Genomic DNA, 16,146 nt, shown 5'->3' on the forward strand with positions numbered 1-16,146 from the left:
AATCAACATGTGAAATTGTGAAGTTTTGTACCCTCACCCGGTCACATACATGCCCCCCCCCCCCCCCCCCCCCCCCCCCCACATCTCACACAAAAAAAAACAACAAAAAAACTTCCATTCCTTTTTTTTTTTAAATGTTCAAATGTTCAAACCTTCAACAACACCCGCCACCAGCCATGTTCAAGATATCTTACTTGATGTGCACTCTTAAGGACATCTGTTCTTTTAAGTTCAAATGAACTTGTTAAACAGCAACACTTGGTGCCAAACTACTCGAAGACAATATTTCGTTCTAGTTACACTTCAAGCTCACATTTCAAATAACTCCATTTAATTCTAAAAGCTAAGCTTGTTACAGTAAACATATTCCATTCAAAATAATTTCATTAGTCAGGATCAGCGTAACATACATTTATTATGTACACTTAAAACATTCGTTTTCTGTTAAATTGATTTTGACTAATGAAATTATTTGCTTCTTAGTAACATCCTTAACTTTTTGCCAGATATATATTTTTTTGCTGTTGCTTACCACAAACCCTTTCGGCGGGGGATACCAATTCATCGAATTTGCTTGTTCAAATGCTAATAGAGCTAAAGATAGAGATACCTTTAAACAACATTTTCTCATGAACACAGTCAGGGGTGTAACTGTTTCAAGTTATCGCAATTTATAACCTTCATGTACCTGAGTTACTGGTTAAACTTCCATAACTTGTTTCAGTTATCATAAAATATTACAAAGCCCTCCTGTGCCAATTCCTCATTTTGAAAGAGACTAATGCAATTATTTCCTGAATCCTTGACCTTTTATCTTTCCAGCTATGCAGTAAAAAATTTTACGCTGATAAAGTTTTACGCAAAAGCTTTAAAGCTATAAAACTCTTAATATCTCATTATTATCCCATTATGCTTATCAGGTCATGCTCAGACTAAAACAGAATTTGATTTACCTCAGTTCGCTACTAATTTCACTTTAAAAGTCACTTTGTGAGAACAGCAAAAAGACTTTTTTTAAATAACTTACCTGAGTTAACTATATTTTATAACTAATACAGGTTATAAAATGCTTGAAAAAATAACTGAAATAGGTTACATAACTTAAAACAGTTACACCCGTGACTGATGAACAGTATGATGGATCTTCATCAGACTTTGTCTGTAGCATCATTTTAAGGTTCTCATCAAATTTTGTTCAAATATGGGTGCTTGGCTTCCTTTGGGGCCGCTTATATATATAAAGCTGAAACATGAAATACTTTAAAACAACTTATTCTCATGTATGGCATATTGGAAATTCACCAAACTTGGTGTGTACCATCATTATAACTTGTTCAGTTCCTTTTTAGGAGCCACTATAACTGTATGAGCCGCGCCATGAGAAAACCAACATAGTGCATTTTCGACCAGCATGGATCCAGACCTGCCTGCGCATCCACTTAATCTGGTCAGGATCCATGCTGTTCCCTTTCAAAGCCTATTGCAATTAGAGAAACCTTTAGTGAACAGCATTGATCCTGACCAGACTGTGTGGATGCGCAGGCTGACCTGGACCCATGCTGGTCGCAAATGCACTATGTTGGTTTTCTCATGGCACGGCTCATATATAGAAATGCTTTTAAAGAACTTCTGATGATGAACTGTTGGTTGCAGATAACCACTACAAAGAGACATTTCTATTAATAGCCTCAACCTGCAACAATTACCATTGTAAATTTTTTCCACCCAATTTTAAAGACCTAAGAAGCATACAATGTTTGAACTATTGCCATCCTTCATATTAATTTGAGTTTAGGCCTGTGATTTTTCAGGGCTGGCTCTGATTTCAGGCATTTGTCTGCGTGAATTTCCCTAAATAATTCAATTGAGGCTTTTGAATGTAGATTTTCGGGCGTTTAGTTTTTGACTAAATCACAGGCTTGATGTTATGAATTTCTGCTGCCTCTTGAACGTTTGACTCTTGGAGCATATGTTATGGTCCTCTTCCAAATTTGCGCACTCTCTAGCATTTTTAAACTCTGAAACACAGGTGAGCCATCTAGGGCCATCATGGCCAACTTGTCCTGATATATTCCACACATTTTTGTATCCACATTTTGTTTCCTTAGAACACTATTTCCAAGGTATTTGCTCAGTCTAGATAATGGTTACTTGATCAAATTTTACTCAGAAGGTATTCATAATATTTGTGAATGAAGTGACAGATTTTTAGCTAGACTATATGAAGTATGGAGAGCTGTCCTATTTGATATGGCGTCGGTGGCCTTCGACATTTGTACCTTGGTCCTGCACATCTGAACTCTGAACCATGATAAATAAGATGACAAACCACGTGAAGGCCTTGATTATTTGTTAAACACAACCATGAAATCAACAAAAATTTGACCCTAAGGAATAATAATGATGTCACAACAGCTTATTAATAAGTCTTTTTCATTTTTGCAGGTAATCAGTTCTGCTTCGTTCCACCACATAAGTACATTTTCCCGGAAGCGGAATATTTCACATGGGTGAAGTCAGACTCTGAGAGTGATGATGACTCTGATCATGATAGAGACACTACCATGGATTCGTCTAGAGAATTTAGCCTAATCCATACAACCACTGACAGTAGTGCAATAGATGGGGACGTCATAGATTTGACTACTGATGATGAAGATGATAAGGGAGTAGATTTGAGGAAAGGTGCAGATGACAGGGATGTTGGTAAGGACTCGGAAGTCAAAACTGATCAAACGGATCCTGTTAAAGATGTACAAGATAATACTGCCGAAATAATTATAGACTGAAATTGTTTAGATTTTTTTTACACTGGAATATGAAAATATGTACATTGTTTTGTTACCCGAAATATGATCTCCCAGTCATTAGCAGACATACTGATTTTCTCTTTTTTTATTCATTTTTTTTGTCTTAGTTTATTAATTTCATCAGTTTCAAAATGGTAAGGAAAATATTATGTTACAAGCTTTTAGTTCACCAGAGTAGCATGAGCTCAAGGTGAGCAGTTGTGATCACCTTTAAGTTACTTGTCAACCCAACAGAAACAAGAGAAAATCCCCTCTGAACCTGCAGACCAATTTTAAAATAATTTGGCAGAAAATATATCCTGTTATACAAGTTTGAGCTGTGAAACTCTGGTGAGCAATATAGGACCATCATGGTTCTCTTGTTTTACCAAAAGGCAGCTATAATTTGGATTTTTTTTTGTAAAGCTGTGTTTCATTGTAATTATCACCAGTATCATCAGAGCATTTTCATCATCATCATCATCATCATCATCATCATTATCATCACTAAAGAAAAAAGCACAAGTAATCTAAGTATCTTCATTATTTGTAAGAGTTCCTGTTTTTCATATTTTTCAAATGTATAGCATAGTTTTCCGTTACAGTTTTTATTTAGAAGTCTGACTTCTTGGGAAAGAACATCAAACTTTCCTAAAAGCAGTGTTGCTAAATTATTCAGGGAATTTCATTGGTGAAAGTTTATACTATATGACAAAAAAGTACTGACAAAAATGGCATTATACTGATGGAAATACTTGCCTGGTTGGTATTTATTCACCTAGTTCTGAAATATTTCTTGTGTATAATTTAATATTCTACTTGGTAGCTCTGTTTTTGTTTGAATAAATATAATCTCACACTGCTGTCAGCCAACGTGTCTCGTTATTTTAGATACTGTTTTATTTATTGAAAACCTGGTAGCTTTGTTAAGATTTCTGTTTTTCTTGTTGCTCTCAGATGGAAATGATGAAAGTCTCTGCTTTGCTTACTCAGTTATTGTATTAAGTTAATAAGGTTTTGGATGAATTAAGCTTAGTTTTTACAAAATGAGACACAGAGGAGAATTTAACACAATTATTTGTTCTAAAAATGTGAACAGGATATTGACTTGTATTTTCACACATTTTGCAATGTCTTTTAAATCTGATTTTGAGTTAGGTGATTTTTGGTCATACTTTCTCATCTAAACCAAAGGTAGGCTACAAGGCAAGCTGTTAGTGTGTGAAGAAGGATGGTCAAACTGCTGAATTGGCAAAAAGCTAGAGCATTGAATTTTGCTGTTGCCATATTAAAGTTGTGAAGTAGCTGAATATTGGCTTCTATTTTGTGGTGAAAAAAAACCCCTGTACTTTTCATGATACATGTGACATATATTTTAGGTCAAATGGTTAAGGATAGATGAGTAAATTAGGGCTGTCAGATGGCCCTCAGGTTGTGATTCACTTGCAATTATGACATTATATTCTAGAGAGTAAAATGTTTCTTGTCCCAAACAGAAATTTCGCCATTTACATCAGAGAGGGACAATATGTTGCATAAATATGCATATTTTTATTGTTGTGTATATTTTTTTGTGTCTTGTATATATTCATGTAATATGCTACCCAGGTTATGGAAGATCTCTTCCCTGATTTAGAGTATGGCGGATTGTATAAGATAAATTGATTCACATTGTTGTAAAGGGTTATTTTGTCAATTTCTTTTAAACCTTGTAATGGTCATGTTAACTTACATATTTTTATTATTCTAGTTGGTTACATAACATTTTGAAGGTGACATAAAATATCTTAAAATTAATCCTATGGAAAACACAAAATGTCTATTGACAACATTAATTTAAATGCAATATCTTAATGTTAGAATATCTAAAATAGCGCATCTAGGAAAAATAGATAATGTATGATCAGAAATCATGATAATGTGCTTTTTGTCTAAAAATTTCTAATGTATTCAGATAGGAGCCAGCTGTATATTTCCCACATTCATTAACCTGAATATGTGGGCACTCATGCATATAATTATACATATTCAGTTTTGGTCCACCTTTAATGATTTTTTGTTCACCTGAGCCCTCTCACTTAGCTCAATAGGGAGAGCGCAGATCTACGGAACGTGGGGTCGCGAGTTCGAGCCCAGGGCGAGGCCTATGTTCTCTGTGACGATTTGATAAAAGACATTGTATCTCAAATCATTCATCCTCCACCGCTGTTTCATGTGGAGAAGTTGGCAGTTACTTGCGGAGAACAGGTTTGTACTGGTACAGAATCCAGGAACACTGGTTAGGTTAACTGTCCGCCGTTATATAACTGAAATACTGTTGAAAAACAGCGTTAAACCCAAAACAAACAAGCTGAACCAGCAGTTTAGGGACCGTGAGCTATTAGTGTAGGTGTAAGGTTTGGCAACCACATTTTCACTGTTAACACACTTGAGGTCACAACTTTTACCCAGTCTTACTGAAACTTAGAATGTTTGCCTCAACAAAGTCTTGAACAAGTTTCTAACTGTATTATAAAAAAATAGGTCACATTTAAAACAATAAAAAAACTTAATACACAGAGGCGTTATTTTCTATTTGATATATATGGGACATTGTATACACTCTAGAAGCCATAGTTTCTAACTGATCTTTTATGAAAGATCTAGGTTTGGGTTGAAAGTGGGTCATGAGATCAAGTCATAGGAAAATATTGTAAATGCTCCAGATGCCACATTTCCTTCCTGAACTACATGAAACCTTGTCAGAATGTTTGTCTTTATTGGATTTAGGTCCAGCTCAAAAGCGTATCGGGGTCACAAACTAGGTCATAAATTCAAATTACAATAAAACTTTGTTAATATTCAAGAAGCACTATCGTCTAATTGACAAAACATGAAACCTGGTCAGCTTGTTTGTCTGTATACCATTTAGGTGAAATTAGAACCTTGGTTATCTTTGGTAAAAAACTAAGTTGTTGTGTCAGATCATAGAAAAAACATTATTCACACTCTAGAATTGGCCTTTCTACCTGATCTGGGGCCTCCATGGCCGAGTAGTTAAGGTTGCTGACTTTGAATATCTTGCCCCTCACCAATATGGGTGCGAGCCTCACACGGGGCGTTAACTTGTTCATGAGAGGAAGCCATCCAGTTGGCTTACTGAAGGTCAATGGTTTTACCCAGGTGCCCACTTGTGATGAAATAATACAAGGAGGGGCACCTGGGGTCTTCCTCCACCATCAAAGCTCTAAAGTCACCTGTTCTTGTGTGGGTGTGATGTTAAAGCCAACAAAAACAAAACAAATTCTACCTGATCTTTACCAAAAATTTCAGAATGTTTGTCGTTATAGATATAAGGCAGTTCTGAAACTGAATCACCATGATACAAAAAACATGATTTGCACTTTGAACTATCTATTTTTGACTGGATATTAATGAATCTTTTTTTGTCATGTACTCAGGTGAGAGAATTAGTGCCATTATGGTCCCTTTGTTGAACATATTAGTTTCACATTCCCCATACAAAAGACTTATTTATCCTCTTACCCGCTAAGCACTTGAAACAGGATATACATTGGTTATACCTTTCTTTTAGAAAGGTTTTAGATTTAAATAGGAAATTGAAAAAAAAACTCCTTTATAGCAAAGGTGAATCAAATAATTTGTTCCTAAAAGACAAGTTGATATTAACAATTGTTATTAGTGGCATGTTTTATATGCTGTTGTTGAAGAATTCATATGAGCCGCGCCATGAGAAAACCAACATAGTGGCTTTGTGACCAGCATGGATCCAGACCAGCCTGCGTATCTGTGCAGCCTGGTCAGGATCCATGCTGGATGCTAACAGGTTCTCTGATTACAATAGGCTTTGAAAGCGAACAGCATGGATCCTGACCAGACTGCGCGGATGCCACTATGTTGGTTTTCTCATGGCACGGCTTAATTATACACATTTGAGCCGCACCATGAGAAAACCAACATAGTGCATTTGCGATGCGCAGGCTGGTCTGGATCCATGCTGGTCGCAAACGCAGTGTTGATTTTCTCATGGTGCAGCTCATTTATAGTGGTTTTTATTAGCGATTTGAAATATAATGAGACAATGCGGAAATGTTCTTTCTGTGTTAAGAATGAGCATTCCTGTGTAAATAAATGTATTTAATGTATAGAGTGTGTTGATGACTATACTACAATTTTGAATGTTAACTCAGATGCATAGCAACATTATTTCAACCTTCTAATTTTCCTAGACATAGTTTTATCAAGGAATATGATGAAATGTTTTACCACATTGAAACCTCGAGTCATTTATATATGATACAGATAAACATGTTTCATAGAGTCCTGTTTGACTAATGTGGTCTTTGGACTGGTAAAAGTCAGTGTTACAGTATTGCAACATTTTATGCCACATGTTCTTGTATTTCTTAATGATTTTATTGGGTTATGTTTAAATAATTACTTGAAAAGAAAATTCTGATTAACAATAAAAAAACTGAACTGTTAATTGGACCCATTTTTTAGCTCACCTGTCACAAAGTGACAAGGTGAGCTTTTGTGATCGCGCGGTGTCCGTCGTCAGTCCGTGCGTGCGTGCGTGCGTGCATGCGTCCGTGCGTCCGTAAACTTTTGCTTGTGACCACTCTAGAGGTCACATTTTTCATGGGATCTTTATGAAAGTTGGCCAGAATGTTTATCTTGATGATATCTAGGTCAAGTTCGAAACTGGGTCACGTGCCGTCAAAAACTAGGTCAGTAGGTCTAAAAATAGAAAAACCTTGTGACCTCTCTAGAGGCCATATATTTCACAAGATCTTCATGAAAATTGGTCAGAATGTTCACCTTGATGATATCTAGGTCAAGTTCGAAACTGGGTCACGTGCCATCAAAAACTAGGTCAGTAGGTCTAAAAATAGAAAAACCTTGTGACCTCTCTAGAGGCTATATATTTCACAAGATCTTCATGAAAATTGGTCAGAACGTTCACCTTGATGATATCTAGGTCAAGTTTGAAACTGGGTCACATGCCTTCAAAAACTAGGTCAGTAGGTCAAATAATAGAAAAACCTTGTGACCTCTCTAGAGGCCATATTTTTCATGGGATCTGTATGAAAGTTGGTCTGAATGTTCATCTTGATGATATCTAGGTCAAGTTCGAAACTGGGTCACATGCGGTCAAAAACTAGGTCAGTAGGTCTAAAAATAGAAAAACCTTGTGACCTCTCTAGAGGCCATATATTTCATGAGATCTTCATGAAAATTGGTCAGAATGTTCACCTTGATGATATCTAGGTCATGTTCGAAAGTGGGTCATGTGCCTTCAAAAACTAGGTCAGTAGGTCAAATAATAGAAAAACCTTGTGACCTCTCTAGAGGCCATATTTTTCATGGGATCTGTATGAAAGTTGGTCTGAATGTTCATCTTGATGATATCTAGGTCAAGTTCGAAAGTGGGTCACATGCCATCAAAAACTAGGTCAGTAGGTCAAATAATAGAAAAATCTTGTGACCTCTCTAAAGGCCATATTTTTCATGGGATCTGTATGAAAATTGGTCTGAATGTTCATCTTGATGATATCTAGGTCAGATTCGAAACAGGGTCATGTGCGGTCAAAAACTAGGTCAGTAGGTCTAAAAATAGAAAAACCTTGTGACCTCTCTAGAGGCCATACTTGTGAATGGATCTCCATAAAAATTGGTCAGAATGTTCACCTTGATGACAGCTAGGTCAAGTTTGAAACTGGGTCACGTGCCTTAAAAAACTAGGTCAGTAGGTCAAATAATAAAAAAACCTTGTGACCTCTCTAGAGGCCATACTTTTCATGGGATCTGTATGAAAGTTGGTCTGAGTGTTCGGCTTGATGATATCTAGGTCAAGTTTGAAACTGGGTCAACTGCGATCAAAAACTAGGTCAGTAGGTCTAAAATTATTAAAATCTTTTGACCTCTCTAGAGGCCATATTTTTCAATGGATCTTCATGAAAATTGGTCAGAATGTTCACCTTGATGATATCTAGGTCAGTTTCGAAACTGGGTCACGTGCGATCAAAAACTAGGCCAGTAGGTATAAAAATAGAAAAACCTTGTGACCTCTCTAGAGGCCATATTTTTCATGTGATCTTCATGAAAATTAGTGAGAATGTTCACCTTGATGATATCTAGGTAAAGTTCAAAACAGGGTCACGTACCTTCGAAAACTAGGTCAGTAGGTCAAATAATAGAAAAACCTTGTGACCTCTCTAGAGACCATATTTTTTAATGGATCTTCATGAAAATTGGTCAGAATTTTTATCTTGATAATATCTAGGTCAAGTTTAAAACTGGGTCACATGAGCTCAAAAACTAGGTCACTATGTCAAATAATAGAAAAAACGACGTCATACTCAAAACTGGGTCATGTGGGAAGAGGTGAGCGATTCAGGACCATCATGGTCCTCTTGTTTACATGACTGTCTAAGTGTACCAGTAATTATATTCACTGTTTGATTCAGCTGTTCTATGACAAGGTTTCAAACTGATTCATATAAAAGTATTAGACAATATCATAAATGTCTTATATTAGGATTTTATTTTTAACCCTTATCATGCTGGACACGATTGATTCTGCCTTTGCGACCAGTGCAGTCTGGTCATGACCTGCACTGTTTGCAATTCAGTATCTTTTTGGTATGCACCCCTTTTAACAGGTAATGGCATGACTTGAACATTGTTAATCAGGAGGGCAGTTCCATTTAATAAATCAAGTATTTACAAGTCCCGGAAGTAGGTTTTAAATTTTGAAACTGACATTAATGGATGCTAAAGAAGATATTACTGGTGATAAATAAGAGGAGCATTCTTTTACAGCTGTTTATATCACAGTAATATTCTTTTAAATCGCAATTATAATTTTTACGTAACCAAATTTTTTTTGTTCAAGATATAAGAGGCGTAGGATGGCACACTCATCTCCGTGTGACACAGTCAGTAATTGTACAAAATAAATCAACAGCTTACATAACAGTTTTATCTGATTTCGTCTTTGGCTTTTTTTTCTGATTTTTTTTATTACTGTTAATCTAGTTTTTATTGGCTTGTTTTACAATAAACATATGTATTATGTTAAGGTGATGACCGTCCTTGATCTTTTTCTGTTTCCACAGGGACCTGACGTCATTTCAGGTTACGTCTTCGTGTCTTGATTCTAGGACAGAAAGACTTAACTTCTAGATTTTTTTTCATGTCCAGACTCTTTAATTAGAAACTGTAACAGATACAGCTTTCAAACTTTATTTTATAAGTTAACATCACTTGAGAAACATCCCTGGTTGTGTTTATGTTTTGGGGTCAATAGGTCAAAGGGTCAATGTCATAGTGACCTGGAGACTGAAAATTGTGTGCAGACTCTGAGTCATAGGGTATAATAGCTACGCCTATTGAACTTTATACAGTGACTGAGTATCAGTTCCTGAAGATCCCTATTGATTTTGGGGTCAGTGGCTCACCAGTCAAGGTCACAAGGAATGCCTCCGCTATCTTTATATAGGCCGATAAAACTGTTATTAGGGAAATTGAATGGTAGGTGCATCCACAACAGTTTTTCACCACCTGACTTGAGCAGTTCTTATCCAGTGTTCACCAAACTTTGTCAAAATATAAACAAGTGTAATATCTAACCTGCTGGGTCTTACAAGTCTCTCTGGAGTTATGTCCCTTGAGATACTAAAAATTACGAAAATTAACTGTCAAATTGTAGCAGTTCGTATTCGGTAAACTTGTCACAGTGTTTTTGAACATAAGTTGGCCAAGCTAGGTAACCAGCTGGATTATCCAAGTCTCTTTGCAGTTATTACTGTTGAATTATCAAAAATTGACAAATGAGCCACGCCATGAGAAAACCAATATAGTGCATTTGTGACCAGCATTGATTCAGACCAGCCTGCGCATCTATGCAGTCTGGTCAGGATCCATGCTGTTTGCTTTCAAAGCTTTCTGCAATTAAAGAAACCATTAGTGAACAGCATGGATCCTGACCAGACTGCACGAATGTGCAGTCTGGTCTGGATCCATGCTGGTCGCAAATGCACTATGTTGGTTTTCTCATGGTGTGGTTCATTAATGTCTTTGTTCTGTTTTGAACAGTTCTTATTCATTACTCACCAAACTGAGCCACAGTGTTCATTTGCATAATATATCAATGAAGTTTGATAACTTTCCAGCTTTTTGTTGGCTGCGGAGTAAATTGCTTAAATTATCAGTGTCCACTCTGTAACGTAAGTAGTTCTTACCCAGTGTTCACCAAATGTTCACATAATGTTTATTGTTACAACAACTCAAATTAGTTAACTAACCAGCCATATTGTTTCAGTCACTCTTGGGTTATGGCCCTTAGAATTGCGAAAATTGACATTATTAGCTCAGTGATGAGCAGTTCTTTTCAAACAAATGTAATTTAAGTGTGATCTGTGTGGGCTCATTAAAAAAGATCATGTTTCATTCACAAACTTTTACATAATTGTCAATTTATTCATGTTCAGAGGTGACTTATATCAGATTTTGTTGGAGTGGTTTCTGAATTGTCAATATTTAACCTTTACCCTACTAAATTTGAGAAATGGAATGGTCAATCATTCAATTTGAGCAATACCATTTATTATTCAAAGGGGTGTTCACAGAAAACTTACTGACTGAATAGCAAACAGTGCAGACCATGATCAAGTGCAGGCTAATCTTGGTCTGCACTGGTCACAAAGGAAAAACCAATGGCCACCAACAGGCTAAAGATTAATAGAAAATAATTGTGTCTCTGATGTCACATTTAACTGTTAGTATGTAGACGTTATTTTGAGTTTGTTTTTAGTGCTGTGGTACAGATGAAACACAATCATTTGATTGCTTGTTTATGATGAAATCATTTTACCATTTTTATTTAAGTATTGTACATAAATAGTGAGGTCTCTCGCATGTATGGCCTAATTCATTATAAGTTCACCTGAACTGAAGCTTCAGGTTGAGCTATTAGTATAGTTGGTTGGTTCGGTATTCATTGTTCACAATTTACATAAATATATTCCTGGAATTACACCAAACTGGGTATGTAGGATCTTGGTGATGTGATACTGCTTGCCCCTTTTTAGAGGCTGTCAGAGCTAAAAATAGAAGAAGAAAAACTTTAAATGACTTCTTCTGGAAGCATGTAGAAGATCTTCATCAAACTTTATCTGTATTATTATCATAATACTCCCCCTTCCAGGTTTTGCTCAATTTGGGCATCGGGCCCATTTTAAGGGTTACTAGAGCTAAAATAGAAATACTGTTAAACAACATTCTCTCGTGAAATGGTTGATGAAACATTGAACTTGATCTATAGCAACATTATACGGCCCTCTCCCAACTTTGCTCAATTGGGGTCATTTGTCTTCTTTTAGGGATAAGTAGAGCAAATCATGGAAATACTATTCAACAACTTACCGTAATTCTAATGAACTGCTTTATGAATCTTCATCAATTTTATCGCTAGAGGTACAATTAGAAATACTTTAAACAGCATCTTTTCAGGAACTGCTTGAAGGATCTTCATCAAACTTGTTGTGTAGCATCATTATAGGTTCTCTCACAAATTTGTCCAAAGGAAGCACTTGAACTCTTTCCAGGGGCACTAGAGCCAACAATAAAAAAACTTATAAACAGTTTAGTGTTTTTAGCCCACCATCATCAGATGGTGGGCTATTAAAATCACTCTGCGTCCGTGGTCCGTCCGTCCGTCATTCCGTCCGTCCGTCCGTCCGTCCGTCCGTCCGTTAACAATTTCTCGTTATCGCATCTCCTCAGAAACTACTGGGGGGATTTTGACCAAACTTTGTCAGAATGATGTATTGGTACCCTAGTTGTGTCCCCCTGAAAATCAGACTGGTTCAACAATTTATGAGTGAGTTATGGCCCTTTGTTTATTTCTATAATTTACATAGATTATATAAGGAAAAACTTTGAAAACCTTCTTGTCCAAAACCACAGAGCCTAGGGCTTTGATATTTGGTATGAAGCATCATCTAGTAGTCCTCTACCAAGATGATTCAAATTATTTCTCTGGGGTCAAATATGGCCCCGCCCTGGGGGTCACATGGTTATATAGACTTATATAGGGAAAAACTTAGAAATATTTCTTGTCCAAAACCACAGGGCCTAGGGCTTTGATATTTTGTATGTGACATCATCTAGTGGTCTTCAACTAAGATCGTTCAAATTATACCCCTAGGGTCAAATATGGCCCCACCCTGGGGGTCATATGGTTTACATAGACTTATATAGGGAAAGACTTTGAAAATCTTCTTGTCCAAACCACAAAGCCTAGGGCTTTGATACTTGTAATGTAGCATCATCTAGTGGTTCTCTACCAAGTTTTTTCAAATTATCCCCCTAGGGTCAAATATGGCTCTGCCCCGTGGGTCACATGGTTCATATAGACTTATATAGGGAAAAGCTTTTAAGATCTTTTGTCAATAACTACAACATTCAAATTTGGACCACATGTATATTTTTGAGTGGCAAGATGAACCTTGACATGAGTTGACCTTGATTTTGACCTAGTGACCTACTTTCACATTTCTGTAGCTACAACCTTCAAATTTGGACCACATGCATAGTTTTGTGCACTTGAAAAAACTTTGACCTTGATTTTGACCTAGTGACCTACTTTCAGATTTTTGAAGGTACAGGTATCAAATTTGGACCATATGCATAGTTCCGTGTTTCAAAATGAAATTTGACATTGATTTTGACCTAGTGACCTACTTTCACATTTTTGAAGGTACAGTCTTCAAATTTGGACCACATGCATAGTTTTGTGTTCCGAAATTAAATTTGACCTTGATTTTGACCCAGTGACCTACTTTCTCATTTCTCAAGCTACAGCCTTCAAATTTGGACCACATGCATGGTTTTATGTACCGAAACAAACTTTGACCTGTACATTGACCTAGTGACCTACTTTCACATTTTTGAAGGTACAAGCTTCAAATTTGGACCACATGCATAGTTCTGTATTCTGAAATAAAACTACATGGACCACATGCATAGTTTTGTGCACTTGAAAAAACTTTGACCTTGATTTTGACCTAGTGACCTACTTTCAGATTTTTGAAGGTACAGGTATCAAATTTGGACCATATGCATAGTTCCGTGTTTCAAAATGAAATTTGACATTGATTTTGACCTAGTGACCTACTTTCACATTTCTCAAGCTACAGCCTTCAAATTTGGACCACATGCATATTTTTGTGTACCGAATTGAACTTTGACCTTAAGATTGACCTAGTGACCTACTTTCACATTTCTGTAGCTACAGGCCTCAGATTTGGACCACTTGCTTAGGATTGTGTACCGAAACAAACTTTGACCTTGACATTGACCTAGTGACCTACTTTCACATTTTTGAAGGTACAGGCTTCAGATTTGGACCACATGCATAGATTTGTGTTCTGAAGTGAAATTTGACCCTTGATTTTGACCTAGTGACCTACTTACACATTTCTCAAGCTAAGCCTTCAAGTTCGGACCACTTGCATAGTTTTGTATACCGAATTAAACTTTGACCTTAAGATTGATCTAGTGACCTACTTTCACATTTCTCGAGCTACAGCTTTCGAATTTGGACCACATGCACAGTGTTGTGTACGGAAATGAAATTTGACCTTGAGCTAGTCAGTAAGTCTTGAAATTTGGAACACTCAAAAATGGCACTTGGTGGGCGCCAAGATCACTCTGTGATCTCTTGTTTCTCATGAACTACTTGATTTACTTTTATGGAACTTGGTTTGAATCATCATTGTAGGGTACTCCATCAAATTTCTTTAATTGGAAACACTTAGGTCCTTTCAGGGGCCACTAGAGCTTAAAATTAGGAATTTTTAAAAGGCTTCTTATGTACCGCTTGATGGATCTTCACCAAACTTGGTCTTTAGCATCACTATAAGGTTCTGTCCTATTTTGTACAAATGGAAGCACTTGGCCCCATTTAGGAGCTGCTACAGCTAAAAATCTTCTAAAAACCTTCTTCTGATGAACCGCATGATGAATCTTAAGCAAACTTAGAATGTTGTTTCATTATTAGGTCCTCACTTTAGTTTGTTAAAATGTAGACACTTCCCCCATTTTAAGGAACACTTGTGCTGAAAAAGAAATGTCTTTAAATGGTTTTGATCTTGAAATTATCTGGACACTTAAAATAGAAACACCTTTAAACAGTTTTTTTTTGTCATGAAGCACTTTATGGATCTTCATCAAATTTGGTCTCTTAAATTTCATTGGACAAAGGCACTTGGTCCCATTAAGGGATCATTAGAGCTTTAAGTAGAAATGTCTTTGAATGACCTTTCCCTATGAACTTTGACTTACGGATCTGAATAAAACATGGCGGTAAATTTTTTTGTCCTCTCATATGTGTTTCTTTTGTACCAAACACAGTTTTTAGTGTTACCATTAATGATTCAGTGTGTTATCCATATATTCAAGGTCAAATAGTCAAGGACAGGTGAGCGACTTAGGGCCATTGTGGCCCTCTTTTGATGATATTGGCTGGTGTCGTTTGTCAATAAAGCCAAACTATGGTGTTTTCACTATAGTCTCTGGTATTTTAAATATCAAACAAAACCATTGTGTCGTACTAGTTGATATTTTGTACTTCAAACTAACCTACCAGCCTGATCATTATATATGCCAGAAAATATGCATGAATGAACGGGTACTTTGTTAATAAATATTTGATACTCTTTTCTAGTTCCTGTCTTCATATACCAGTGTGATATTTCACTGAGGACCAGACCATCAGGTACTCCCATGTTTTTGATATGTTCAGAATACCTAAATTAGCAATGTGTACAAGTGTAGGGATTTCGGATTGCCCAGACAAACGTTTGCGACAGAAGCAACAAAGTCAATGTATCCCGCCGAACCCACCCACATACGGAAAGATATCTTCTTGCAAGCTGGGCATGTTCTATAATATTGCATTTTCATCCTTCAGCTTAAGTTTTAGCTGGCATGAACAATTTTAAGAACACCTTTTGTTCGTTTAAGAAATGGGTTTGTATTATACTCCCAGTAATCCGTCACACTTGTTTTGCAAAGCTTAACTTAAAAAAATGACTAAAATTTATGAAACACGTAAAATAAAAAAAAATGACGACGAGAGGAATTGTGTTGCACAAGAACCATAACTCTGTCTTTAATAGTTCTCAAATTTCAATCCCCCCTCCCCCAACCCCTTCCATTTTGACAGAGCATTAGTTATTACAGAAGTGCTGGAGTGTTTAATGAAACCTGGAATACAGGTTAAGTTTTAATACGGAAAAACATTCATTATCCCTACAACATAATGATTTCAAGCTATGTTTAACTGGCA

At 36.4% G+C, this 16,146-nt stretch overlaps 1 protein-coding gene across 1 annotated transcript in view; it reads left to right on the forward strand.

Annotated features, from left to right (window-relative positions):
- The window catches only part of LOC123564941 (NAD-dependent protein deacetylase sirtuin-1-like), a 37,128-nt gene extending 21,614 nt beyond the window's left edge, over positions 1 to 15,514 (forward strand). Inside the window, exon 6 of the mRNA XM_053537595.1 lies at positions 2,446 to 15,514. Coding sequence (XP_053393570.1) covers positions 2,446 to 2,789 — 344 coding nt within the window. The 3' untranslated portion in view covers positions 2,790 to 15,514. The remainder of the gene's footprint in view (positions 1 to 2,445) is intronic.
- The last annotated feature ends 632 nt before the right edge of the window (positions 15,515 to 16,146 follow it).

The sequence above is a fragment of the Mercenaria mercenaria genome, chromosome 2 (genome assembly GCF_021730395.1).
Source record: "Mercenaria mercenaria strain notata chromosome 2, MADL_Memer_1, whole genome shotgun sequence".
Taxonomy (NCBI): Eukaryota; Metazoa; Mollusca; class Bivalvia; order Venerida; family Veneridae; genus Mercenaria; species Mercenaria mercenaria.